At 40.2% G+C, this 27,397-nt stretch overlaps 3 protein-coding genes across 4 annotated transcripts; 2 read left to right on the forward strand and 1 right to left on the reverse strand.

Moving 5' to 3' along the window:
- Nucleotides 1–5,661: 5,661 nt before the first annotated feature.
- Nucleotides 5,662–7,798, reverse strand: LOC148337444 (small EDRK-rich factor 2-like). Its single transcript, XM_088296350.1, has 3 exons — nucleotides 7,632–7,798; nucleotides 6,150–6,258; nucleotides 5,662–6,059 (listed from the first exon to the last, which is right to left on the reverse strand). The coding sequence occupies exons 1-3, from the start codon at nucleotides 7,636–7,638 to the stop codon at nucleotides 5,987–5,989; spliced, it is 189 nt and encodes a 62-aa protein (XP_088152476.1). The 5' UTR covers nucleotides 7,639–7,798; the 3' UTR covers nucleotides 5,662–5,986.
- A 1,450-nt stretch (nucleotides 7,799–9,248) lies between these two features.
- Nucleotides 9,249–15,847, forward strand: LOC148337445 (fibulin-7). Its single transcript, XM_088296349.1, has 8 exons — nucleotides 9,249–9,434; nucleotides 11,400–11,559; nucleotides 11,661–11,831; nucleotides 12,167–12,292; nucleotides 13,109–13,297; nucleotides 13,377–13,514; nucleotides 14,310–14,445; nucleotides 14,684–15,847. The coding sequence occupies exons 1-8, from the start codon at nucleotides 9,366–9,368 to the stop codon at nucleotides 15,045–15,047; spliced, it is 1,353 nt and encodes a 450-aa protein (XP_088152475.1). The 5' UTR covers nucleotides 9,249–9,365; the 3' UTR covers nucleotides 15,048–15,847.
- Nucleotides 15,848–17,042: 1,195 nt separating this feature from the next.
- On the forward strand, nucleotides 17,043–27,014 carry kif7 (kinesin family member 7). Of its 2 annotated transcripts, none has more exons than XM_088296347.1 (20): nucleotides 17,043–17,111; nucleotides 17,890–18,279; nucleotides 18,415–18,612; nucleotides 18,819–19,218; nucleotides 19,308–19,655; nucleotides 19,746–19,938; nucleotides 20,372–20,539; nucleotides 20,745–20,897; nucleotides 21,423–21,535; nucleotides 21,671–21,792; nucleotides 22,452–22,607; nucleotides 22,693–22,898; nucleotides 23,149–23,346; nucleotides 23,424–23,549; nucleotides 23,632–23,808; nucleotides 23,896–24,111; nucleotides 24,488–24,694; nucleotides 25,032–25,230; nucleotides 25,430–25,591; nucleotides 25,681–27,014. In XM_088296347.1, exons 2-20 carry the CDS (start codon nucleotides 17,949–17,951, stop codon nucleotides 26,049–26,051), a joined length of 4,044 nt encoding a protein of 1,347 aa, XP_088152473.1. In that variant the 5' UTR covers nucleotides 17,043–17,111; nucleotides 17,890–17,948; the 3' UTR covers nucleotides 26,052–27,014. The 2 variants fall into 2 exon arrangements, with proteins under 2 accessions (XP_088152473.1, XP_088152474.1); XM_088296348.1 differs by having other exon boundaries at nucleotides 25,430–25,584; nucleotides 25,681–25,853.
- Nucleotides 27,015–27,397: the final 383 nt, after the last annotated feature.

Below are 27,397 nucleotides of genomic sequence, written 5' to 3' on the forward strand. Positions count from 1 at the left end.
GCCAAGACTCATGGGCAAAAAAACAAAAAAAACAATGAAAAATCTAGAATTTCGGTTCCTGGCACCTTTTTGTGTCATTTACGCTACATTAGCTCACCATTGAGTGTGACTGACATATTGGGCATGTTTTCCAAATTTGATATTTCTTTTTTTTTAATGCTGTTTATCATACAGCTACAGTACACACACTAAATAATGACTTGGTGCAGCGGCCATGGCAGAAAACGCACCGAAGAAATGTTTCCAAAACTTCACAATGTAGGCACTAATTTGTATAAAATATAAAATTGCCCTCCGCTAGGTTTCGTTTGTCCCTGCCACAGGTCAAACAAAAACGTAACGTAATTTTTTTTTCTTTTTTTTTTAATTAGCTTTACTCCTCGAAATATTTTATTACCTTGATTATGTTTCGGATGCTGACCTACTGAAAAGAAAGGGCAGGGAAAGCCGAGAGAAAACAAGAAGTCAGTCAGACAAAAAATATCTTTAAAAAAAAAACCATCACGTTTATGAAGAAAGTCTTTTGACACAGTTCACGCACCACTCGGTATTTAAAATAAACTATGCCATCTGCTGAACTTGGGCAGTGCCGCAGTCCGACTTGCGCAACAAATTGACCCCAAAAACATCACAACTAGGATTTTGCAAGATTGTAAGATCTATTGACACACAGTTCAATCACTACTACATGTCACCTGCTGGAATTAGTCGTGCAGCGAAACGCTGCAAAATTTTAATGTCGTCATATGCGTTTTACTATTGCTCAGATGGAAAACATTAAAAATCAAGTCATTGTTTTTTTATTTTATTTTTTTTTATGGGAGATCTGAATGTTCTGAACTCCTCTTTCATGCCAACGTCGCGTTGAGCAGAACAATGCTGTTACCAGCGGCTTATGCAGATGTTGCTCAACTTCCCCGATAGTTGACATTATGTAAAATTAACAAACTTCCTTATCGATAAATAGGTCCATTATTTTTGAAGAATGGAATCGTTTGAGGGGTCCATGGAAAGATGATCTCCATCATCATTCAAATCCTTGTGAAAGCACAAATAATCAAAGGTGTTTGCACAGCATGTCAATGTCCACCTTAAAATGCAAACTACTGAGAAAACAGCAAGAAAACAGGGACCATCGTGAACATTCTGTGTACACTATCGAGACTTAAGACTTTTCCCCAAAGATGTTGGAAGCTCAGATAACAATATTACTAACTCCGTACAATAGGGCACCAAGTCTTGGAATATATACAGCACCACTTCACTGAACTATAAACTTGCCGTATCGATTTCAGCAGAAAACCTTTTAAAGATAGAGCAACCGACAACTGGCTCTGCTCCGGTAATTGCACAGCGTAGAGCGCAAAAAAAAAGGTCTGGGTTTTTTTTTTTTGTTTTTTTTATTGCTGGGATTATATCGACTGTCTATGCTTAATATTGTGCGCGTGTGTGCGTTTTTTAGGGACCTTGCGTAAGATGTGTTGTAGAGATAGAACTGAAATGTTTGCAACCCAAAATATTTTGCTGCCGCGATCGGCGACTGCTATTGAGCACACTCGTGTTTGTGGATCAAGCATATTAAAGCAGGAATGGAATCTAGTCAGAATGTATGCTTTTAGGAAGAGCGAACTCTAGCTACGGCAATTACATATCGCTGGCGTCAGGCCAAAACCGCATTTATCAAAATTTGGTATATGGAATATTTTTTCAAACATTTAAACTAATGGTCAGTTCTTACGTGTGGGTGTTATTTTACCTGATTCTTTACCAATCAACAGTATTGAAAATGGCTTGTTCTCTTTGATGATGCAACGTTATTTTTACTAACCGTTTTTTTTGGGGGGGGGGTCTCCCGAAAAATGATGATTTTGGAGTTACAATCATTCTGCCTGACACCAGCGATATATATTATAAAAGGCTACTAGCTACTAACAGTGCTGGAAACAGTGGTGCCTCTATGACTTAAAAGGGGACACTACTGTTTAAAATACGCCGTAAATTGAAACTTAATATGCTGCTAATTAAGATTTGGTTACTTCTGGAGCATGCCCAGCAAAAACCTGTAAGCTAACTGCTAAGCTTTACTGAATATGCAAATGAATTACTTACTGAATACAATCCCGAAACTGGAGCCATACGGTAATACAAGCTGCTAGCTAGCTTAACTTGCGGAACAGGTGACACGGACGTTTGTAAAAATGACTTCAAATTTAATTTGCGTGAATTCGGCCACAACTTAGATTAAGTCATTTTTAGAGCGAGCCAAGCTAGCTCTGTTTGTGCCAAGCTAAACTGCTAAGTATGTTAAAATCTAAAAATTAATTCGTAAAATTGTCAAAAATCTTGAATCTGAATTGGTCTGTCAGCTCATACTCGTCTCAAATTAGCTAAGCAGTGCTAGAACACAAATTAAATTTGACACTACAGATCAAAATATGTTTTATTTTTATTTGCGCCAAGCTAACAGGTGTGTTTTTTAGTGTTTTTTAACTATGCAAATTTACATGGTTATTGCTATTGCATTTCAATGTGTAGATCAAAACCTGGAAACCTTAAAAGCATCTTAATGGACAAATAATTACGAGACAGCCCGTGAGCATGCGGGCTCGCGCCGGCAGCAAAGTAGTCGAATTCGCCACTGCCTCCGTCAGTACACCACACAACAAAGACACTGTTGTCGAAATAAGACAAACACACCGTTGATTAAAAAAAATGTTTGGATTTTTTTCCCCATCTGAACTAATGGAAAATATATTAATTGGGAACGTGACTACATGATCAAAAATATATATATATATATATATATATATATATCCTGCTTTTATATGCTTGATAGCCTCATAAAATTACAAAATGCCTTTGTTGTTCTGCCTTTTTTTTTTGTTGCGACGTACCATGTCGTACTGCCCAGCATTTATAATTCACGACGACACGGGTCATGCTACTACCATTGTTAACGTTAGCCGCTAACCATAATACGAGGGGCTGCTCAAAATGCTTAATTTTTTTAATTATTTTTTTTTTGGACACATGCCTTTCTGAAGACACAAACTGACATGTACAGTTACCATTTGGCCTTAATTGTCGTGCATATTTATTATTGACCAGCTTTATGTTCCAGAGCAATTTACGCTTGCTTCATTTTGAGCGGCTCCTCAGTGACGCAACGAATACTGTACTGGACTTGAATGTAATGGCCACCTCATTGCTTTTTTTTCTTTTTTTTTTTTTCGTTTTTAGGATTTTTATTTTGTTTTGTTCAAACAGTCCCATGATAAAGACCAGCACAATACAACTAACATTCGATATTCCATATAGGCCTCATCCAAAAAAAAAAAACATCATCCACTTAGCTGAACAAAGTACACAAATGTGGTCTTGCCTGCATGAATCCCTTCTCTTATTTTTAGTTATTATAATTATAATTGTTATTGTTATTATAATTATTTGTCGTGTAAATACTTGTGAACTGTATTTTTTGTATTATGGAGATGAATTGTGACTCTTGTTTTTGTTATAATGTACATAAAAAGCACTTTATTTGAAAGTTTTTATGATAAATGAATAAAATCAATGTTTTTGACAGACACCTTCGTGAGGATTTTTTTTTTTCGTTGATCTATGATATGCTTTGCTCTTTTTTTTTTTTAATTAAAACGACTATATTAGTTTTTATATTCAGAACATATCTATACATGTCCGACTGCTGATCGTTATCACGATAGAGGAATTATTTAGGTCTTATTACCACATTTTATTGCGAGGAAGTGCTCATATGATTAAGCGTTGTTTGTATATTCATAAAAGATTTTGGGGGGGTTGTAACCGTTCATTGAACATACTGCATTATTTTCCTTTTTAATATCTTCTATCATCCATCCATTGCCTACTGCTTATCCGGCATTAGGTCACAGGAGTAGCAGGGAAGCCCAGACTTTCCTCTCCCCAGCCACTTCTTCCAAATCTTTCCGAGGGATCCCAAGGAATTCCCCGGCCAGCTGAGAGACAGTCTCTTCAACGTGTCCTGGGTTGTCTCAGAGGCCCCCTGCCATTGGAACATGTCCAGAACACCTCACCAGCGAGGTGACCAGGAGCCATCCTAACCAGTTACCAGAGCCACTTCATCTGGTTCCTCTCATCGGCTCAAGTCTCTCTCAGATGACTGAGCTTCTCACTCTCACCCTATCTCTAACGGAGAGCCCGGATACCCTGCGGAGGAAACATATTTCGGCCGCTTGTATCATCTCATCTCCGACCCGGTGCGGGCATTCCCCTTTTTTCCGACTGAGGACCATGGTCTCAGATTTGGAGGTGATTATTTTCATCCCAACCGCTTCACACTCGGCTGTGAACGTCTCCAGTGGGAGTTGGAAATCACGACTTGAAAAAGCCAATAGTAAATCATCTGCAAAAATCAGAAAGGAGTAAGTTGGCATGTAGTTTATTGAATTTGGGGTATAGATTTGACTTGAATACACCGTGGTCTTTCCTGCCATCTGGTGGTGAGGTTTAGTAATTGCCGTTTGTACACAGTGTACCTGCAATTTGCGGCGAGGTATTCTCGACTTCACCTAATCATGTTTTTTTTGTTTGTTTATAACTGAGGGGTTACCAATATGGTGCCTTCAGGTAGCCCGTAGGCCTATTCTAAAAATAGTCCACCAGGATTTTTCACCAGTTTTGTGCTGTTGAAAATCACCGCTACCACTGAGTAGTGATGGGTAAATGAAGCTTCAAATCTGCTTCATGAACCAGATGTAGTATTTTTGGACTCCAGTAGATGGCACTCTCGGTTCAACATTGGGCTGAAAGCACACTGACATTTTTTAAACCCTTTATTTAACACAACAGTGCCATCTACAGGACTCAAAAATACAACAACTGGTTCATGAAGCAAATTTGTCGCTTCATTTTACCATCACTACCAATGAGTTACTTTTAACTTATTTTGTTGCTATTCTTTTTGAAATCACACTTACGTTGGTGTAAACTTTAAATTGACAATATGACGAGTTGATGATACGCTAGTTTGAAGCTATTTTTTTTCTTTCTGGCTGTTGTCGTTGGCTAAAAGTTAAATTTGTATCATTTAAGCAAAACAAGATACTGTGTAGATGTTTCGATGGCTAACGATGATCAGTTCATTGAAATTTAATTGTCCATTGCCCAAGCTTGTCTTCTCTTTATCTTGCATTATCAGAGAAAAACGATTTTCTTGGATGATTAAAAAAAAAAAAAACTAGAGTTAAAAAAAAAACAATTTTGTTGTCAACAGTAACAAATGCAGTTCTTTGTGCAGTAAAAATTTGCTTATTTTAATAGTAGCCATTGACCACTGTTTGAAGCCCAGTTATGTGCTATTTGCTAGCACCTGCTTGGTAAAACGGATTTTATTTTATTTTTTTTCAGATTTTACTGTGCAGTCAGGCACATTCCAAGGTCGAACCAAGTTCCACTTCTACAGTTGTAACTTAGTTCTCTGCCACCACTGGTACCCTTCTTATGTGTCTTTGGTTCTACCAGGCAGTGTGTCACCAGATTTCAGTCAAAGTGTGTGTGTGGGGGGGGGGGGGGACGCTGATCAAAGCTTTTCAGTGTTTTTCCCAACAGTCTAATTAACTCACATTTAATGGAATAGATAATAATAATGAGACAAGTGAGTGTGAACTACAAAGATACTCTTTATTAGTAATCATCAGGAGACATGTTTTGTACAAGAAGAATACACAACAGCTACGACGACGCTTTGTGTGGACGACTGTTCATCTTTCTCCTGCAGCTAAAAAGCACCCACGCGACTCTGCATGCACGTGGCATCAGTGTGGGATAAGAGCCAACAATTTCACCCCAGAAAAAAATATTCCATTTGCCATAAGGAGAGAATGTAGGCTCAATTCTATGTTGAGTCTCGGATATTTAAAAAAATGACATTACTGGCTTTTATATTTATCAGGAAGGAAGCAGAATAAGGGATAAAATAAGCTCTTCATTTGGACTTTGGGTTGTCTTTCTCTCCACCGTCCGCTTTTTTCTGCTTTTGCTGCATTATTTCAGCATCCCTTGAGGGGAAGAGACAAGGTTTCATGAGGGTTAAACTTATCTAATATTGAATCACAATCAAGTGTTGATTGATGCATATTGTTTTGTACCTCTGCTTGCGAGCGGCGGCCGAGAGCCCGTCATCAGTTCTCTTCCCTTTGCCGCTCTCGTTAGCCTTCTTGGCAGCCTTTTGGCGTGCAAGCTCACGCTGATTTCCCCCTGATAAAAACACAATGTTAGTTGGAAACGTCATATACAGTGGACCCCTTCTCCTATATTAATGGCTTTAACCTGGGGTCTCAAACTTCGGTCCCAGAGGGCAGTTTTCCGCCACGTTTTAGAAGTTTCCTGATTCAAATGATCAGCTCATCAGCAAGTTTTGCAACGGCCTGATATCGATCTCGATCATTTGAATTTGGTGTGCTGCAGGAGAAAACCTCTATAACATGCAGGGAAGTGGCCCTTGAGTACCGGAGTTTTCCACCCATGGCTTCAAGTGTATTGTAAACTATCAAAACGCTGTTATATCCTTTCAAACTCATACATGATGATGTAACACATATTGATAAGGATTTCTTCTTTTTTTTTTAGCATTTTCATCCATCCATCGCAATTAAAGTGAGCAAAGACTGGATTATCACGTCTCGGAAATATTCTGAGTGACTTTTCTGAGAAGTGGGGTGGGCTCAGAGGGATATTGCATTGTCCCTCACCTGCACAGAAAACGACATTCAGAAATGTTAAAACCTGTTCACAGAGGTGTTAAAGATACGTTTTGTTTGTTTGTTTGTTTTACCTATACGATGCAAACCGATATACCGCCTAACAATTTAACACAATTTTCGATTTTTAACAATACAATTAGATGTGATAAAAGGGATTTTGATAATACATCACAAAGATTGTTATCGGGCTTCTGCAAAGCTTTTAGATGTGCTGATCATTTGAATTTCGTGTGTTGGGGGAAGGAGAGCTCATTAATTAAGAGCTAAAAGAGCAATTACGGCTCTACCTGAGCATGCCCTCATGTGCCGCGTGCCGTTCGTAACCTCAATTTGTGTTATGTCGTAAAAGCGAGGAATAGTGCAGGATAAAAAAAAAAAAAGCAGACGACGTGGCAGAGGGGTGCTGTTGAGCAGCTTTCCAGCTCAAACCACAACAAAACAGAAACAGGTCGAGCAGCAAAACAATTAACAAGCTAGACACACCCGATATGCATCTGATTAATTTGTTGACCGAAAATGATTTTTAAAGTGTTTATCTTTGTGATCGATTTGATAACATAGAATCACTGGAAGAGCATTTGTATCAGTCAATTACAGCAGGCCAAAAACTAGCTAGAGCAACGCTAGTACAACAGATTAACTCTTAATGCAGTTGCTTATCGCGTATAGTCTATCTAATAACGAATAAACAAAGTTCTGAGGGATTATTATGGGCAAATCTGGAAACGTCCAAGCCCTGCGAGAAGACTGTTCCAGCAAATAGACGGCGCCACAACTCGACTAGGCGAAAGACAGAAACAACGAGAGCATGCAGTTGCTGTGAAGTATATAATGCCTTACGGTAAATTTATATATGTCGATACCCACTGGTCATTTTAATAACCGATGCCTCCGTCAACCCAAATCCACAGAAAGCTCAGCCTAAGGGCCAAAGTATCCCTCAGCGTTGCGCCAGTCGCACTCTTCGTCTGCTTGTGCTGCGCCTCAATTGCGCCTGCGCGCAACACTGTCGTCCGCAACGAGAACATTCGGGGATCGCAGTGCGCATGCGCAGTAATGCCAGACGTTTAGAGGGCCATGTTTTGTCTTGTTTTTTTTTTGGCGGGTTTTTTTACATTTTTTTTATTTTTGACAAAATATTCTATTTTAAAATCCAATAACATTTTCCTTTTCAATATAATTAATAATTGTGTCTCCTCTGAACTTATTAAATAAAATAGTGACCCCTGCCGACAGAATTGAGTCATGACTGAACTAACATTGGTTACCTCATCTGACTCTTCTGAATGCGGAGGAGAGGCGGCTCGACTCTGAGCACCTCCTTGACTAGATGGCCGAGTGTCTCACCCGATTTCGAAGAGAGACCCCCAACACCCTAAAGATTAAATTCATTCTGGTGGCTTGTACCCGTGTTCTTCTGTACTGAATTATAGAATTTGAACCACGCCTGTTTGATAAAAAGAGAACAATCAAGGTTACAAATCATCTCTTCGTTATGTCTACAAACGATTACAAAAATAAAAGCACGTGAAATATCTATCCATCCATTTTCTGAACCTCTAACAGATCTTACATTACTGGATTTTACTTTCAAAGAAGCAAATCCAATGACAGTATCTGGCCAACAGGTGGAAGCCTTTACCAAAACAATGAAAATAAAAACGTCACTGACCCTTTATTGTTTCCATAAGAGCAAACAAATTCAAATGCATTGTCATGGATGTCAAAACTTAAATTTAAATAAAAATAAACTAAGGGATGAACAATATATAGATTTTTTTTTTAAATAGCACAATAGTAAATTAATTATTCTATCAACGCAAATGTTTAATGAAGAAAGAAAGTCCTGTTTTAACAAGTGAATTTCAATAATACAATTTCATTGTAGTAATGTTACGCCTTTTGTTGCCACTGGCTGTCGTAGCAATGCGTAGTAAAAAAAAAATAGGAAACTGACCATATTTGGACATGCCCTGCGAGCGTCTGGCAACCGGTATACGCCGCCTACTGGCCGAAGACATCTGGGATAGGCTCCAGCACACCAGCGGCCCTCGTGAGGCTCCGCGATTTGGATAATGAATGGATATTTGGACATACAAGGTTTCTGCCCGACACCGATGATATGTTTTATATACAGCGCATGTAATCTACTGTCCAATCGGTGTGCTATTTCGGCATAGTCAACTGTTTACCTGGTGTTAACAACCCATCCCCTTAAAAACATTACTTTATGTTTTTCAAGAGTGTTAGTTGTTCCATATTTGCTTGTCACACGGTGTGGTTAAAGAATACATATACAGCATGTACCATCCAGAACCAGCACATCTATTCATGAAGAAACTGTAAATAAACCTACGCTGAGCAAGTCCACACCAAAGTTGTTTGTTAAGTGGAAGGGAACATATCTTCATCTTCTGATTGGCTCTTGGCTCTGAAAGCCAACATTCCACAGTAACTTCCCCACTGGCCAAGTGTGGTCTTTCACTCACCTGGAGGAGTCCTTGGACACTGTGTTGAGCTGCCCACTCTACGTTCAAACTGCCTCAGGCATCACAGATCTGATCACCGTCTCCGCGTTTGGACTGAGATTTTAGCATAAACATGTTTGTATCGGTCACGGCCGTCATCACGCTGCTTGGCTTCTGTTCGCTGCATCCTACATCTGGGCAGGTAAGTGCACTGTGAAAATAAGTTTAGAGGATTTTGAAAGGTCAAGCTTGGATTGGAATTGAGTTGACAAACGATCGCAAATGTTGAATGAGCCGACCTTGCACATCAGCACCAGATGATGAATAAGCTGATTCGATTAGTGTCTAATAAGTTTTGACCGTCAAAGACTCTTAGTTAAGCTGCAACATGCGGAAATGTCAACGTTTGTATTTCCTTACGATTTACTCATGAATTGCCACCTTGTTTATTTCTATCTTCAGTTTGTGTCCATCAGGATGCAGTATGAGTGTAGTATATTATTAAATTAACACACATGGAGAAGAGACAAAAATGAGAGCACGGGGGACCTGTCCAAAATCTTTGCACTGCATACCTGCATGCCTCGTACACGCTGTGCTAACGTCAACCATACATGTGAAATGTGGTAGAAAGAGGCCTTTGACAAATACACTATAAACACCAGCCGAGCTCCTAATGACTGAAGCCTCTCCAAACCTCACTGCTGTCCAGATCAGAAATATTTCCAACAAATATTGACTCTTCTTACGTAACTGTTGCTGGAAAACACATTTTTGGTTGCCTGAAAACAAGCATGAGGTGATGGGGCAAGGGGGGATTATGCTGTTAAAAGAGGAGGGCAAGAGGTGAGACCCCATTACATTAAAAAAAAAAAAAATAATAATTAAAACAATACAAAATCAACATTAATTACTTAAGTGATAGTGAAAATTGTATAAGCAATTTCTAATGTCGAGATGCTTTTCTCCAAACATGTAAAAGTGGATAAAAAAAGACATGGGTCAATAATTTAAAACTTACAAGTAACATACATCAGCACAATATTATGTTTTTCGTTCTCATGCATAATCAAGGCAAACCATCAGTAAATCAGGCCCTTAGTTAGTGTCTTGTAAATGCTCCTATTTATTTTCTCACAGCTCTTGATTTGAGCAAGTGCTGAGTGATCTAGCACATAGCAGATATGTAATCCTCTATAGCAGAGGTGGGCAAACTTTTTGATTGGTGGGCCACAATGGGTTCTAAAATTTGGGGGCCGGACCAGGTACAAATGGAGTTTTTTGATGACCTCACCTCATCATAGAAACAAAAAACGTTTAATTTTAAATGAAAATGAACACACGCATTACAACAAAATATCTGTGTTTGACACACCAAAGTATTTAGAAAATTAAACATTAACAAGGTTTATTCTTTTTTTTTTTCAAGTTTGGCGGGCCGGATTAGAACGTTTAATGGACCGTATGTGGCCCCCGAGCCGTAGTTTGCTCACGTCTGCACATAGAATCTTTTTTATAGGTTTTGCCGAGTCTGCTAATTTTTTTCCTGATTTCATGCTGTACAGTTACGTAAGTTGTCTGGTGCCAACCACACCACATCTGAGAAGTAAACCGGGCACTTTTAGTTTCTGACTTACAGTACACGATTGTGTGAGTTGACATTCCATCATGCAAATACTTAGACTGGACAAACACACTTTGATCCAAGTATGTTTTCTTCAATATCAGACATCTCAAGCCTGTACTGCGCCGACATTCAACAGACTCACATTTGCAACAGAGCTGATTTGAAGGTTTCAGTCCCAACATTGCCCTTACATTTTTGGTCAGACGCAGTCCCTCTTAAATCGGCAGCAATGTGCTGTAATATTTGTTTTTGCATTATTATATATATATATTTGTATATATATATATATATATATATATATATATATATAGAGAGAGAGAGAGAGAGAGAGAGAGAGAGAGAGAGAGAGAGAGAGAGAGAGAGAGAGAGAGAGAGAGAGAGAGAGAGAGAGAGAGAGAGAGAGAGAGAGAGAGAGAGAGAGAGAGAGAGAGAGAGAGAGAGAGAGAGAGAGAGAGAGAGAGAGAGAGAGAGAGAAGAACTTTGGAGGCTGTTTTGTGAAGTGACTAATAACCAACAAATGGTCTCACTTTTGTATTCCAGGACTGTTCAAGCAGACTGGAAATACAAGGATCCCTGAAACAGATCCAGAAACTTCTCACAGCTCATGAAGCCTCTTACTTGCAGAGCCTGCGCAACCTGAAGAAGAAAATAAACCTACTGCAGAGTAGCACAGGAAAGCACTCCACGAGAACCATAAACAGTAAGTTCTAAACAAGGAAACAATGGATTCAAATAAATATGAATGTATTAATATAATATGACAAGCTAAATATTCATGTTCAGTTTGATTATTTCTCCAAGGTACTTGCCCAAAACTGGATGTACCAAACAATGGGAGGAAGCTGGGCAAATCACACAGCTTGGGCCATGAGGTTCACTTTTTGTGTGACCCTGGCTTTGAACTTGTGGGAACAGAGAGCAGAATTTGTCAGGAAAGTTTGAGCTGGAGCGGCCAGCAGCCGATATGCAAAGGTGAGAGTGACCAACATTCCCAATACTCTGTGACTCGTGACCATTTTTTACTTTTTATGTTGTGGTTATTTTTTTAAACAGCTTATTAAATCTCTCTAATATTGATGTGATTTTTAAAATGTTACTTTTATTGCAAAATTGCAATTTATTGTTGCTTTTCGGAAGACAGAGCTACAATTTTTTATTTTTTTATTTATATTTTGTTAGCTAGTTGTTTCTTAGTCATTTATGCAGTTTGTATAACAATTTTTTTTAATCAACCATCAATTGTCTCATTTCCTTCCCCCAATATTTCCTCACACAAAGCTCTTCTATCTTGGTTTGTCTTCACGCAGAAGTCAACGAGTGTGCGTCCATCCCATGCCTGAATGGTGGAACGTGTTTGGATGAAGTCAATCAGTTTTCTTGCATCTGTCCTAAAGGCTGGGCTGGAGAAACTTGCCAAAGCCCCGTGCCAACATGTATGTATAATGTACTGATGGAGAGTTGGACATGAAATGCATGTATATTTTTCTTATATTATTCAGCGAAATGGGGGGGGCGGGCGTTTTAAAAACAACTGTGATGCAGGGCAATTCAACACATTGTTATTATTACTATTGCATTATCTGTTTATTTTTACTTACCCTCCCGTACAGATTTATATTTTTCTTAGTTAAATGGCAAAAAAATGTATTCTCTAGATTTATGTAAATCCAAATCCAGATACAACATTTTTTCAAGACAGGTATTCCCCTGGCCTGCTTACTCTTGTTCAGTGGTTTGGTTTGCTAATACAAACCAAAGCTCCAACCCACAAAGCGGATTTATTGAATTTAAGCCTGCAGTCCTGGATAGTTTCTGGGTGAGTGGTTGTCTGCTCCCCACTGCACAGCTGTGGAGTACAAAGAGACCTTATGTCTGAAGCCCACTTTGTTCAGATTTTTTCTTTTTTTTTATCCGTTACTCCATCAGTTTTAAGGCATAATCTTTCAGTGGATAGTGTGCTCGCCATCGTAAATAAGAAATTAAAAAAAAATTTTGTTTACTGTATTCTTGTGTTTTCACTTCATTTAATGATTGAATCGCTGACTGAATAAAACAATCACATGCAACAAAGATGCCACTTTAGGTACACCCCCACAATCAGGGCTGGAAGGACAAAATACCAGTTAAATAAACGTTTAAATGTTAAATAAATACCACTCTTACGTGTGACCATTTTTATTCATCCCTTTTATTGGATCTCACTGGATTTTACTAGCATCCCAAATGACCTTTCCTGACTTCCTCTGCAGTCTTTGCCACCGTCACAAACACCTCGGCCGCCACATTCCCGGCCTCTGCCGCCGCCACCGCTACACAGGCAGCTGACACAGCTGGGTCCTTTGTGCTTCCATCACGCTGCAGTACAGTGCAGGGGACCACCCACTGCACTTGTGAGCCAGGGTACACAATCTCCGGCAGAGATAGCACCACATGCACCGGTATGACTAATAAGTAATGTCGAAACAAAACCCTCAAGCGACGTGATTTCACATTGCGTGTATGTGTTGTGTATTCCAGATATAGATGAATGTGAGCTGTTTCATAATGGACAGGCTGGGAGACTCTGTTTACACACATGCGTCAACACCGCTGGAGGTTATCGCTGCACCTGTCCGGCTGGATATGATGTCACTCGCGATGGACGCAGCTGTAAAGGTGCATTTTTATTGTGAAGCCTTTGCAAAATTGTACAAGCAAAATGTAGATCAGGGGTGGGCACATTTTGATTGGTGGGCCACAATGGGTCACAATGATCGAATCCCGGTTAGGAGTTAAACTAACACTGACTGAGAGGGGGGAAATGTGTCTGAGAAGTACTTGTCCACTCCTGTAGTGTTAATTTAACTCTGTTGAATGAGTTAAAAATATACTCTCTCGCTGTGTTAAATACTTAACTATTTTTAGAGTTGATTTTACTCTGGAGCCTGTGGAACTATATAAACTGTGAAAAAGTGTTGAAATCAACTCTGTGGGAGTCAATTTAACACTGAATTTTTGTCTGTGTAGTGTGTACAGTAAGTCCTCATCTTGCTCCGACTGACGGCTCTCTGTTTGTGTAATGTGAACCCAATGAACTTTGTAAACCTGTTAAGATATAAAATGTCTGGAGTACAGGGTAGAAAATGTTGAAATTGGAGAAAGAAGGATGTAAAGATACTGTAATGAAAGGAAGTATCTGTTGTACTGCATAATTTATTTAGCACAGCATACATTTGGGGTTTGTTTACTTTTGGCGCAATCTGACCTTTTGCCATCCGTGTGACTTCATGGTGAATTGGTCAATGGTGTAAAAGCTTCCTCTCCTCTGGAAGTACCAAGAGCGGGTCATGTAGAAGTTACCATAATAAATTCCTCACAGCTCACGCCTTCAGTTTGTTTTCGCATCTAAATTGATTTAAGTCTGATGAATGATCCCTTTGTGCCTGCCGTGGTGTTTCTGCTTTCTTGCAGACATTGATGAGTGCGCCACCAGACAAAGCAACTGCACCAGGGAGCAGACGTGCATCAACACATATGGAGGTTTCCAGTGTGTTCGTGTGGACTGCCCGAAAAATCCTCACGCCACTTACGTCAAAACTTCAGCAATGTAAGACAAAACGTTTAAAAAAAAGCTTTACATTTCTTTATTAAAAAAAAAATGTCCATTTTGGATTGAGACTGTCAAAGCTGGGGAGGAACGTTACACCCATTAGACCACTGCAAACAACAACCACAACAATACATTTCATATTATCTCTCTGATAAAAATATTCATACAGCTTTTGCAACGTATCGAAACAAATTCAACAGTTATTCCACTTACTCTTGTTGTCCTTTCTTCCAAGGCGCTGTGAGCGTAATCCCTGCCCTGTGGATAACAAGCTGTGTTCTCAAGCTCCAAATTCTTTCTCCTACCATTACCTGGCAGTCGTATCCAACCTGTCCGCCCCCCGTGTCATGTTCCGGGTTTCAGCCTTGCGCCCGATAGGTGACACGCTTCGCTTCTCTCTGCTGGGAGGAAGGCAAGTTCGGCGCCACTTCACAGTCCAGCGTTCGGATCGCCTGACAGGTCAGCTGATGCTGAGCAGCCCAGTGCCGGGCCCTGCCACTCTGGAGGCTGAGGTGGAGATGAGTGAGCTGGAGAGACGAGTCCAGCTCGGCAGGTATATTACAAAGGTTACCATGTTTGTTTCTCCATATGAGTTCTAAAAAAATAAAATAAAAAAAATAAAAAAGATGGGTAAGGGTCCAAAGTTGCAGCCTGAATGGTTATTAAAACAAACATAAACAGCAAACTGACATTCATGTAGTTAACAAACCAGCTGTTCTTGCACTGCTGTACGTAATAGATGGCTTTATTAGAAGAGCTACAGAATTGCTACAGAAATGCTAATGTGTGCATTTTTTTTTTATAAATTCAGCAAAACTTATTCAGTGTGTAGTCCATGTGAATGAATTATTGAATCATATTGAATCACCTTCATAGGAATTTATTATTTTCCAATACAAACTGGATTCCAGTGATTCCCATTTAGGATGTAGTATACCGTGAGAGATCATTAGTAATGCTATGGGAATTTATGTAATTTCACTGAATTAATTTGTCCAAAAAATCTCTCAATAATTAAAAATGTCTGGTTAACTATTTATCAGTGACTTACAGTGATGTGCAGAACATTGTGTTAAGTTAGACTGGCCTTTGCAAATTCACACTCAGTGCAGTCGGTCAATTTGTGAGTACATTGAGATGAGATCATCATTTTTTCAGTAAACATACTTTTCGGGACATTTTTGCTCGCTGGTGTGCCTTGAATTTTTTAATGGGTGCCTCGGCTCCATAAAGGTTTGGAAAAGCTATAATAGACATTATTGTCAAAAGTGTTAATTGACTCGTTCTTTAGTAGATGTGATATCACAAATGCTTTTAATTCTGATGTATGCATTAAAATGTGAACATTTAATATATCCCCAGTAAAAATAAATCTGAAAAATAAATTACAATGTGTGGAAAAAAATAGTGTGGTCATTTTTTATGTATAAAAATGTCATTATGGCATGCAGGTCTTCTCTGAATTTGACCTTCATGGAAGTGAGAGGCGCGTGTGAGCTGTTGCAACACTTTCTGTGTCGAAAGAGCCCACAGAGAGGGGCTGTTCTGCAAACAGAGCGCCAAATAGAGGCTGCTCAAAGAGCTACTATGCTTTCAAAGTGCATGAATAACATGGCTGCTTAAATTCGCCTAAATAACCTGCAGGAGCACATTTGTGCAAAATTTTCACACAGTGCTTGCGTCTGTGTCTGGCACATTTGCTGTAAGTATATTCTTAATTGGTTTGTAAATGTATGCATTACTCCAATCAAAAACTGCCGAAAACAATATGCACCGGTGGTTGTAAGTGAATGTTACTACCAAACATGTGATCAGGTACAGATTGCAGTATTTTCTGCGCTGTGGCTGAGACTGACTCATGACAACACCATTGGGCTAGGAATCGAGCCATAATTCCCTCCTTGTAGTTGCATGCTGAGTGCCGAAAGAAAAGATGCACAAGGAGGCAAACAGCGATAAGCAGCGGCTATATGGAGAAACCCACAGAGAAGAACATTGGATATGTAATCATCACCACCCGAAAGATGCTGACTGGATTCTTTGAAAATAGGAAAACTGCACATAGGATAAAAACAAAAATACAAGGCAAACTCGTGCAGTATATTTGTTGTTTCCTGAAAACCGAACGTTTTTGCGCGCATATTAAACAACGGAGCTACAGCGACTCCTTCTGTTCACATTAGTAATTGCACACACCATTCTATCTCATTTTATATTTTATAGTAAAGTACAGTGCAGTACAGTAATATATATATATATATATATATATATATATATATATATATATATATATATATATATATATATATATATATATGTGTGTATATATTTATAAAAACATATATAATACATTTAATGGAGAACCGTAAAACAGATTCATTATCATTGGTTAAATTTGTCTAAAATCAAAATTAATAATAATAATATCAATAAAATAAAGTCAATGAAGACTTATGTGAATAAATACAAATATGTTTATTGGGGATGCGGAAAAAGGTTTGAGGGAAATTCAAAACGCTCAGCCGTGATGCTCAAAAAAAGAACAATCCCAAACGTTTTTCCGGCTCCTCCCAATGACTCCCCCCCCCCCACACTTGCATTTTTCCCCTCCAAGGAAAAAAAAAAAGTTTTATCCTATAACCATTAACTTGAACAACAACCAAGTAAGTAACAGCAAAGTGGCCAATATAACTTAACCCAAATGTTCGCGTGCTTTTTAACCCTCCACATTGGCCAGTAAGGCGTTGTAGAACTTGTCGAAAAGTCTCACGTTTCCCTTGTTTTTGTCCCGAGTGGTGCTAACTAGCTTGGAAGGTTAGCTTAGCTTTTCGGTAAACACGACAAGCGCGTCAACTACTCGAGAGCATCTCGCGACATTAACGTGTAATTTTGACTTATAGACCTGTAGTCGACCAATAAGTATTTTTTACCGTACAACCTTACCATCATGCTAACTTTGTTGTATTTAGGAAGTATGTGAGTGGTTATAGCCACGCATGGTCTTCCATGGGGTGCCTCGGGCTACGTAATTATTGTTTATTAACAAGCGTGGTGTTAGTTTCACAAGAACGCTCGAATTATAATGTAGTCAGTTGTAATTTTTTTGCACTAGTTGAAAAGTGGGGTTAGAAAACACCCTCGGAGTAAATTAAAGTACAGTAATTCGCTTATTATTCGGTGAGTACCTGTAATGCCTTAAGGAAAGTAGCACGTCCTGCAATCCAATTTTGTGATCATCCGATTTTTTTGGGAAACTCTAGCATTATATCTATGCAGTCTATTGAAAGCTACAGTTTTTAAGTCATATTCAACATAGTTCCCAGTAATTTCAACAAATGAGATGTAAATATGTCCTTAATTAGTAATCTGATAACGGCGTTATTGACTTTTCAAGATGTTTTTCCCCCCTAGAGGTCAACTCATTGTTCTTGCATTTTCCAGCCTGATGCTCTCTGATTGCCCCCACAATGACGTAGACGTAGCTCTGATGTTGTAGCAAAATGTCTCCCAAAGTGCCAAGCGGCCAAGGCAAAGGGGAATATTCGGCAGTCCAAGTCGCAGTGCGAGTGCGTCCGCTGCTGCCGAAAGAGCTTCTCCGCTGTCACGAGAGCTGCATCACTGTGGACCCTGAACTACAGCGGGTCACCCTGGGTCATGACAGACACTTTCTATGCGACTTCCTATTTGAGGAAACCTCCTGCCAAGAGGAGGTTTATTCTGCATCAGTCCAGCCGCTTATTGACGCGTTCTTCCAAGGTTTTAATGCAACAGTCTTTGCTTACGGACAGACGGGCTCAGGCAAGACTTACACCATTGGAGAAGCTAATATATGTAAGTGGTTCACTTCACCTGCATTTAGTCATAAAACGTACTTGTTGTTCAGTAGCTTGGTTTGCTTTAAATCATTCTGCCCACTCTTGGTTGTACTTTTTTTCCCCTCTTTTTTTTTTGGGCATGTATTTTTAGCATCATTTCGTGATGAGGAGCAGGGCATCATTCCCAGGGCGGTTGCGGACGTATTCAAGCTGCTGGATGAAAACGACCTCACGGACTTCTCTGTCCGAGTGTCCTATTTGGAGGTCTATAAAGAGGAATTCAAAGACTTATTGGAAGTGGAAACTGCAAGCAAGGACATCCACATTCGGGAAGATAAGGGCAATATTGGTATGGGATTTTCTGTCTTTGTTCTTTTTGACATTAGGTATTTCTTGGATCCAATTAAGGCAACATTTTTTTTATGCATTCCTCATTAGATATTTTATCTTTGATCTGTGTTGTGGGCAAAGTGTGTGTGTGTGTTATTACTGCAATTTAAATGATAACTGTCTCTTGTATGACTTATGTGTTTGTTCACATGTGGATTTGTGTAGTGTTGTGCGGGGTCAAGGAGTGCGTCGTGGAGGGTCTCGATGAGGTGTTGAGTTTACTGGAATCGGGAAACACAGCCAGACACACTGGCGCAACCCAAATGAATCCAAACTCCAGCCGCTCGCACACCATTTTCACCTTGTACATGGATCAGCGGCGGGGAAGTTTGCGTCTCTATGGGAGTGCCTCAAGTGGCGGCCCACAAATGTTGTCTTCCAAGTTCCATTTTGTGGACTTGGCAGGCTCCGAGCGCATCTTGAGAACAGGCAACACTGGAGAAAGACTGAAGGAGAGCATACAGATTAACAGCGGCCTTCTTGCCCTTGGAAATGTTATCGGAGCCCTCGGGGACCCCAAAAGGAAAGGCTCACACATTCCATACAGAGATTCCAAAATCACAAGGTGCTTTTCTTTTAATAACCCACCACTAATCGAGCATGTACGTTAAATCTGCAGTTTGGATCAATTCTTATCATAACTGTTTCACACAGGATCCTAAAAGACTCTTTGGGAGGAAATTCAAAAACCTTGATGGTAGCCTGCATCAGCCCATCATCGTCAGACTTTGACGAAAGCCTCAATACGCTCAACTACGCTACGAGGGCCCGTAATATTCAAAATCGGGCCACAGTCAACTGCAAGCGGGAGCCCGATCGCATAGAAGGACTGGAGCAACAAATTAAGGCCCTTCGCAGAGCCTTGGAAAACCGCCATCGCTCAGAGACCCGCATCATTTCTCACGCCGATCCCAATAGGAGGCCGCGACTCGGCGAAGGCGAGATCACCAGACTGCAAGCGCAGGGGGCACACTTTCGAACCTGCACAGACACTGCTTACAGGTGATTATTACGTGATTTGTATAAATAATTTAGAATGCAGATTGCAGCCTGGTTAAGATATCTTATATATCATGCATATAAATTTGATAGATTGCTACGCGAGTTGCAAAGTGAAGGAGTGTTGACTGCGGAACAAAGTCTGAGAGTGAAGGAGTGGCTTTGCTCCGTGGAGGAGGAACGCAGTCGGCTGACGACGGCATCTGGACCCGACAGCGGTATCGAGAACAGCTCTACCGAGGAAAGTCTTGCTTTAAGAAGGGAAAGGCCTTCCGTAAACAACCAGGTGTGTCTCTCGCAAAATGGGTTACGTCATTCTGTTAAATCACTTCTATGAACGTGACTCTGTGCCATCCGTCTTTCTTTTTAAATTTTTTTTTTATGAAATGTCATAGCTATAAGTGCATGGTAAAATTCGAATTGCACAGGCCTTTAGAGGTCAAACTTAAAACAAAATGAGAATATCTCAAAACCCTAATGTGCTTGGACAAAAAAGTGAAAACATTTTTTAATTCAGCATCAGAAATACATTTTGAGACTCATAAATCCATCTCTGATTAAATTTATTTAATTGTTGTGAGAAATAATTAACATGGTCAATGTTTTCACAAACGTGAACATTGTTTTAATAACCAAATTATTAAAAAAAAAATGTAACCTTTGCATGAAATGTGAACATTTGCCACATAGTAATCTCTGTTTCTGTTACGTGAACTCAGGATTCTGATTCTTTAGAGGAGAGGTGGAGCTATGAGCGTGACAGTGTGAAGGACGGCGAGAAGGATGAGTCTGTGGTCAGACTTCAAGCGCAGGTCTTGCGTCTGGAAAGAGAGAATACAGACTTCCTGGCAGCTCTGGAGGATGCTATGGAGCAATACAAGCTGCAGGTCTGATCACGCAAAGCTGTGTTCTTTTTTTCCCCTCCCATTAATATGGTGCTGGCCGTAGGTAGTTTTGTTTCACATCCAAAGATAAGCTTACCACTCATTTCGTGTTTCATAAACCTTGTCGCAACAGGCAGAGATTTCGTTAAGCCCAAAAATTATGTTGTTTGCTACTTTTGAGTACAATTGAGTGTGCTGTCTCTCCCAGAGTGATAAACTACAGGAGCAGCAGGACCTGATTGCAGAGTTGCAGTGTCTGCGATCCGGTCCTGATGTGCGCGGCTTCGGCCTTAATCTGTGCTCACGGCCTCACACTGCACCGATTAGCTCCATGCAACAAAGCCAAAATGGAGCTTCATGGGTAATCAACCTCTACATTGAGTTTTCTTTTATTCGCTAATAAAATGAGCTTTTCCAAAAATATTTTGCTTGAAGCAATCTTTGTTGCAAATTTTCAGATGTGCCTGGCTTGAAATTATATAAATAACTCTGTGTGATGCTGTACACGAGTGATGGCTAAATGAAGCTTCAAATCTGCTTCATGAACCAGTTGCAGTATTTTTGGACTCCAGTAGATGGCACTCTCGGTTCAACATTGGGCTGAAAGCACACTGACTTGCCATTTTTTAAACCCTTTATTTAAAGCAACAGTGCCATCTACAGGACTCAAAAATACAACAACTGGTTCATGAAGCAAATTTGAAGCTTCATTTTCCCGTCACTACTGTGCACTACACTCATGCTCAATAAGTCAAGTCACAATTGAAAGGAAACACCTAATGTGTTCTTTCAAAAGTAAGCATTCTTCTTGCAGTTATATTTGCGATCACATAACCTTGATGGTGTACCTGTACACAATTATCTAAATTTGTGTCTGCTTTTCCAGGGTCATGATCAGGATGTTTCACTCTATGAGGAGCAGATGACCTCAAGTGGAGCGGAAATTCATCACATCAGTGAAGACGGTGCACAGTGCAACTATCCCAGAGTGAGACAAAGGTTTGTCTCGAAAATTACCGTTTGCTGCTCACGCTATGAAGACGCAATGACAAAACAGTTAACACACTATTGATGTATTCCTCGTGTTTTTTATGATGTCAGTATTGATGTAATATTGAACATGTTCAATGACAGGCAGGTGAACCAAACCTGGACCAAGAAGGACATGCTCTTGGGTGGACGAGCAAACGGTGGTAGAGCGCAAACATCTCATCTGCACGAGCCCGACCAACGCCCCATTATAGCTAGAAAAGCATGTGAGTTTTATCTACATGTTTTGTGCCAAACGGAATGCATATATTTTGGCAGACTGGTTTGTAATCTGACACTCAGGTGGGCTGAAGCATTTTTAAACCGAAACACAAGTCCGTGTACTAGTGCAAGGTGCACACATATTTACACCTTTCCTATTTGGACGTAAAATTCTTCAGCTAATTCAAATCACCTTAGGAGTGACAGAAAGTACCACCGACCAAAAATGTGCACCTTACAATATCCTTAAAATGTTCCCTATTATTCCCAATGGCACTTTGAATAAAACTGATTCACATTGTCCACGTTTTAAATTCAAAATCTTCAGCTCATTGCATGCCAAAAACTCAGATTCACCAAAATTTCCCGAAAAATTTCCCCATTGATCCAAATTCTTAAGATCATTCAATTCAATTTGGAAAAGATTTTCAACAAGGCAATATTTAAATGCAACACAAAATATTACACATTAATTCCCAATGACACGTTCATAAAAGCTCTCATAAATAAAACAACATATATTATTATTATATAATATTTTTCAGTATGATTCCACATCGTTCAAAATCATTCCACATTTCAATATTAATCAGCCTTTACATGTTTTTTTTCTCCAGAAATTGCAGATATCTAGTTACTCATATAATTCTCCATGACTTTTCAGCCAACTCCAGTGTGGGTGAGACATCTGTTCGCGATTCTTTGAGGGGCTTTGAAGGTGTTTCAGAATCGGGCCTTCTTCAGGCGCAACAGAAGATAAGGGAGCTGTCAGTCACGATCCGCATGAAAGAAGAGCTCATCAAGGAGCTGGTCAAAACAGGTATACCCTTAACACAATCTTCTTTTAAAAAAATTCAAGCGTGCTCCCACGTATTCACTTTTACATCCTGTGTGTTATTTACCAGGCAAGGATGCTCAGTCACTGAACAGGCAGTACAGTCACAAGATCACAGCTCTGGAAAGCGAAGCCGTGCAGGCACGGCAGGAGCTGCACGAGGCCCAAAGGCAACTTCAGGAGCTGGAGAGGCAAGAAAAAGAGATCAGTGCCGCAGACAAGAGCAGAGCTCAGGAGTGTCGACGGAAGATTGCGGCCGCTCAAAGCAAAGTTCAGGTTTGTTGGTCTTACTGTCTGTATTCGCTCAGCTCGGAAACAAATTTACATTTTGTGTCAACATGAAATAAGAAGAATAGAGTTCCACATCCTGTTTGAGAATGAGGTTTTTTATTTGTATTAAATGTGCTTGTATAGTAAGAAGTTTGATCAAAGTAGCTAATTTATTCTGTTGTGGTACATTGTCAGTTTTTATCTTGCAAAACATTTGAAAATGTCTCTTGTCATTTTGCAAATGTTTTTGTTGAAGGTTCTCAGTCAACGTCAGAGGGATACGGCCCATCTAGCGAATCTGCCGGCGCAAAGCGAGCGCCGGGTGCTCGAGCTGGAGCGTAGTGTTCAGTCTATGAGGCAACAACAGGAGCTCCTCCGGAAGAGACTCCGTCAGGAAAGTCAGCAGAAACGTCGTCTGGAGACTGAGATGCAGCGCAGAACTCACAGAGTCAAGGTATTTGTTTTTTCTTGGATCATTTTTGTATTCAACAAAAAATAGGTATTCAGATCTTCGCACTTGCTCTTTATTAGGAACTTGAGATAAAAAATGAACAACAGCAAAAGATTCTGAAGATCAAGACGGAAGAGATTGCGGCCTTCCAGAGGCAGAGACGCAGTGGCAGCAACGGCTCCGTCATCTCACTGGAGGAGCAACAGGTTTCGTCGCAATTATCTTGCAGAGCCAGGCTTAAACGATGAAAGCTGACTGACGATGCAATCCCACGCCTTGTGTGAGCAGAAGATAGAGGAGCAGAAACGCTGGCTGGATGAGGAAATGGAGCGTGTACTGGACCAGAGACGAGGGCTTGAAGATCTGGAAGGCGAGCTTACCAAACGAGAGGAAATCCTGGCCAAGAAAGAAGCCCTGTTACAGGAGCGCAGCGGTCTGGAGACCAAGAGGCTCCGGTCGAGTCAGGTATTCAAACAGGAAACCAACACCGTTTTAACAGCGTTAACCAAGGAATTACTGATACATTTTCACTGGGTTCCTCTATCTTTTTAGGCGCTGAGTAAAGATCTGGTGACTCTAACAGGACGCATCGAGACCCTTGAGCACGAGTTGAGCGAGAGGAACGGTCTGCTTCGCAGCAGCAGCGCTCAGGACTCCCAACAGATTCGACAAGAAATCTCCAATCTGCGTCAAGAGAAAGATTCCTTGCTTAAACAAAGAGTGGATCTGGACGATAAATTGCGCCAGGGAAACCTGCTCTCACCTGAGGTCAGACTCTGCATGCAAAACATTTTAGTCTGCATGGACAGTATGTGTGGGGGATATCAGGTTGAAACATGGGTTCTAAAATTTGACAGAGGGTCCGGACCAGGAGCAGATGGATGGAGTGATTTGGTAACCTCACCTTGTCAGAGAAAAAAAAATAAATTTTAAATGAAAATGAACAAAAGCATTACAACAAAATATCGAATTTGACACACCATAATATTTAGAAAATAAAACATTAACAATTCATTTAATTTTTTTTTCAAGTTCAGCGGACCGGATTAAAACATTTAATGGGCCGCATGTGGCCCCCGGGCCGTAGTTTGCCCACACCTGACTTACATTATGAACCTCAAACCTTTCGCTCTGATTTAACCAGGAGGAGCGAACCCTCTTCCAGCTGGATGAGGCCATCGAAGCTCTGGATGCCGCCATCGAGTACAAGAACGAGGCTATCACCCAAAGGCAGAGGCAGCTCAGGGCATCCGCCAGCATGCTGTCCCAATGGGAGATGAATCTCATGGCCAAACTCAGCTACTTGTCTGCCTCCGAGACCCGAGCTCTGCTGTGCAAGTACTTTGACAAGGTTTGTGGGGCATCATTTCATCTCACCTGAGGGCAGCACTATTGGAACGTTGCTTTCTGATCGTGTTTGCAAAAATCAAGTCAATTGTATTTACATAGTGTCAGTTGAAGACAAATGATATCTATACCTTATGTCGCACCTCTGCAATCTACGTATGAGCGAGACACCTGCTTAGAGCACTCCTAACAACAATAAAAGTAATACTGAAATGATTAACATCGTGGTATTGTTGGCTTCAATTTTAAATTAAGAGGCATGTCATTTTGCACTTATGTCAAACCCATCAATGACGGTAAGTGTGTAGTGACGGTAGGGCTGACACGATTGTCTTGGGCAGGTGGTGTCCCTGCGCGAGGAGGAGCGTAAACTACAACTTGCACTCGCCGAGCTGGAAATGCAGCTGGACGAACAGCAGCGGCTGGTGCAGTGGCTGGAGAACGCTCTGGATCGTACACAGCTCGACACCGACCGGAGGCTCACGCAGCAGCAGAAGGAGCACGAGAGGAGCGTGCAGCTCTTACTGCAGCAGTGTCGAGGTGTATATCGCATATCGTAATTAGCATTCATTCAGCATGTCCGTTTGAATGTCATATTTAGATTCCGTCCATCGAGCGGTTGAGAATTTTATTATACAACACCTGGATTTGATCTCATTGGATTTACAAAGTGTACAATTATTCACATTATTCCCATTCAAAAAAAATAACATTCCAAAAATTGTCTGCGTCCACTCAGAGCAAATGGACGAAGGCCTAGCCGGAAGGCAGCGGCAGTATGAGGGATGGATCCACGGCCTCAGCAAGGAGCTTAACCACTACAAGGCAGCAAATCTGGAATTGAGCAATAAACTGAGGGAATTCTGCGTCTCTGCCAGCCAGCCAAAGGAGCAGGTCAGAGGTAAATTTCAAGTATTATTTTCATCCTTAGAAATAGGATTCCTCTTAATCTACTTTTATTCTAACTGTCATATTGTTGCTATGTTTCAGTGGTGCCATGTAACGGTAAACCACTAGCTGTCAGTAGCATGGACAACCATGGGGGAAGAGGGACACCAATGAGTGAAAAACCTCCAAAGTCGAGAGAGGAAATGCGGGAGCTGGTGAATGCCCCTCTTCCATCCATATGGAGGCGCTCTTCTCTTCCGACCGAGGAGCCCGCCGTCATGGAGGAGCTGTGGCTTCGAACGGCCTCTGATGGTCCCATCAACCGTGTAGTCCAAACCGGGGTGAACACGCCCAGTGTTCCGACATTGCTGCCCGCTATGAAGTCTCGGAGGGAGTCCCGCCGCAGCAGCCTTAATGTCGGCCCACTCAATTCAAACAATACTTTCATAGACTTGAGGAAGAATCTTGCCTGAAAAACTTTTTTTTTTTTTTTTAAATTGTAGAATAGCTTTATATTGTTCACTAAGGTTTCCAAAAGAATTGTTTGACATTTCGTGTTTTATATATTTGTATTTAATTGTTTAATGGACGGATTTTTATACAAAGCACTTTTACGATGGTAGTTTCTGTGTTAAGATGTATGAGGTATGGCCCTATAAAGTTGAAACGACTGATGTCAGTTTTTGGCATTGATACAAAATAAGGATTATTTTATGGTCTTATCACGATTGAGGTGGCAAAAGAACTCATACTATGTGCTTGAGTAGAACTACACAGTAAATTTTGTAGAGTGCATTTTACTCTAAAAAGCCTATATTCGGGCCAGTGAACAGAGTGAAACATTCAGCGTAAAATTTAATGTGAGAATTTTACCCTGAAAATGTTACATATTGTACTCATAAATTTACTGTGTACAGATACTTGTGTAAAATAGACTGATGAAAGGAAATGGAAAAGGTTTCAACCTCGGTTTGACTAAACCTACTGGCTTGATTTATTTATTTTCTTTAAACATCCTGTTGTCATTTGTAGGGTTTAAAAAAAAAAGTATCAAGCCCACTTTGCCAAAGTAAAGTACAGATATCTTTTTCAAAATAAAGCAAAAGTAAGAAGGTACCCAAAAAATATATACTCAAACTACAGCAGCTTGAAAAATATATAAGCGGAGTAACAACGTTGACCTAACCTCTGTTTATTGGTATTGTCATCCATGGAGGTTGAAAATTTTAACAAACCCATTTTGACAAAGTTAAGAAAATATACCGTAGATATCTGTTTTCAAATATAGGGAGTAATATGAAAAAGTTGTTTCAAAATTTAGTATGCTAGAAAAGTACAGATGAATAAAAACATTTGACCTAAGCATGATAATGAAGTTTTTGTAATTTGTCACTTCTCACCACTGGCTGAAAATATATTACATTAAAAATGTTTAATCTGCTAAAACACAAGTGGCCTTTATATTATCGTTAGTTTCTCATTTGCTCACTTGGCTCCGATTTTGTTTTGTATTTTTGCCTAAAGTGTATTTTTCAAGTAACTATTTACAGTAATTATGACTTGTGTATATTTGACGAAATTGCGCCGTAGATCGACGACTGTGTGTTTTCCTTTGAAGAAGCAGTACACCGATATGAACAGCAGGGGGAGTATAACCTCAGTGACTGGATGCTATAACCAAGCGCAGACAAATATTCATCTGAAGAGGCACTTTATGTAATGGAGCATCATTGGATCAGGGCTATGTGTTTAAAATATGTTGTTGCCATTCATTCAGTGCTGCTTTTTTAGTAATTGTTTTCCTCAGTGGTAATCAAGT

This window comes from Idiotropiscis lumnitzeri, chromosome 5 (assembly GCF_059441095.1).
Source record: "Idiotropiscis lumnitzeri isolate Australia: NSW breed Sydney's pygmy pipehorse chromosome 5, RoL_Ilum_1.0, whole genome shotgun sequence".
In the NCBI taxonomy this organism is placed as follows: domain Eukaryota; kingdom Metazoa; phylum Chordata; class Actinopteri; order Syngnathiformes; family Syngnathidae; genus Idiotropiscis; species Idiotropiscis lumnitzeri.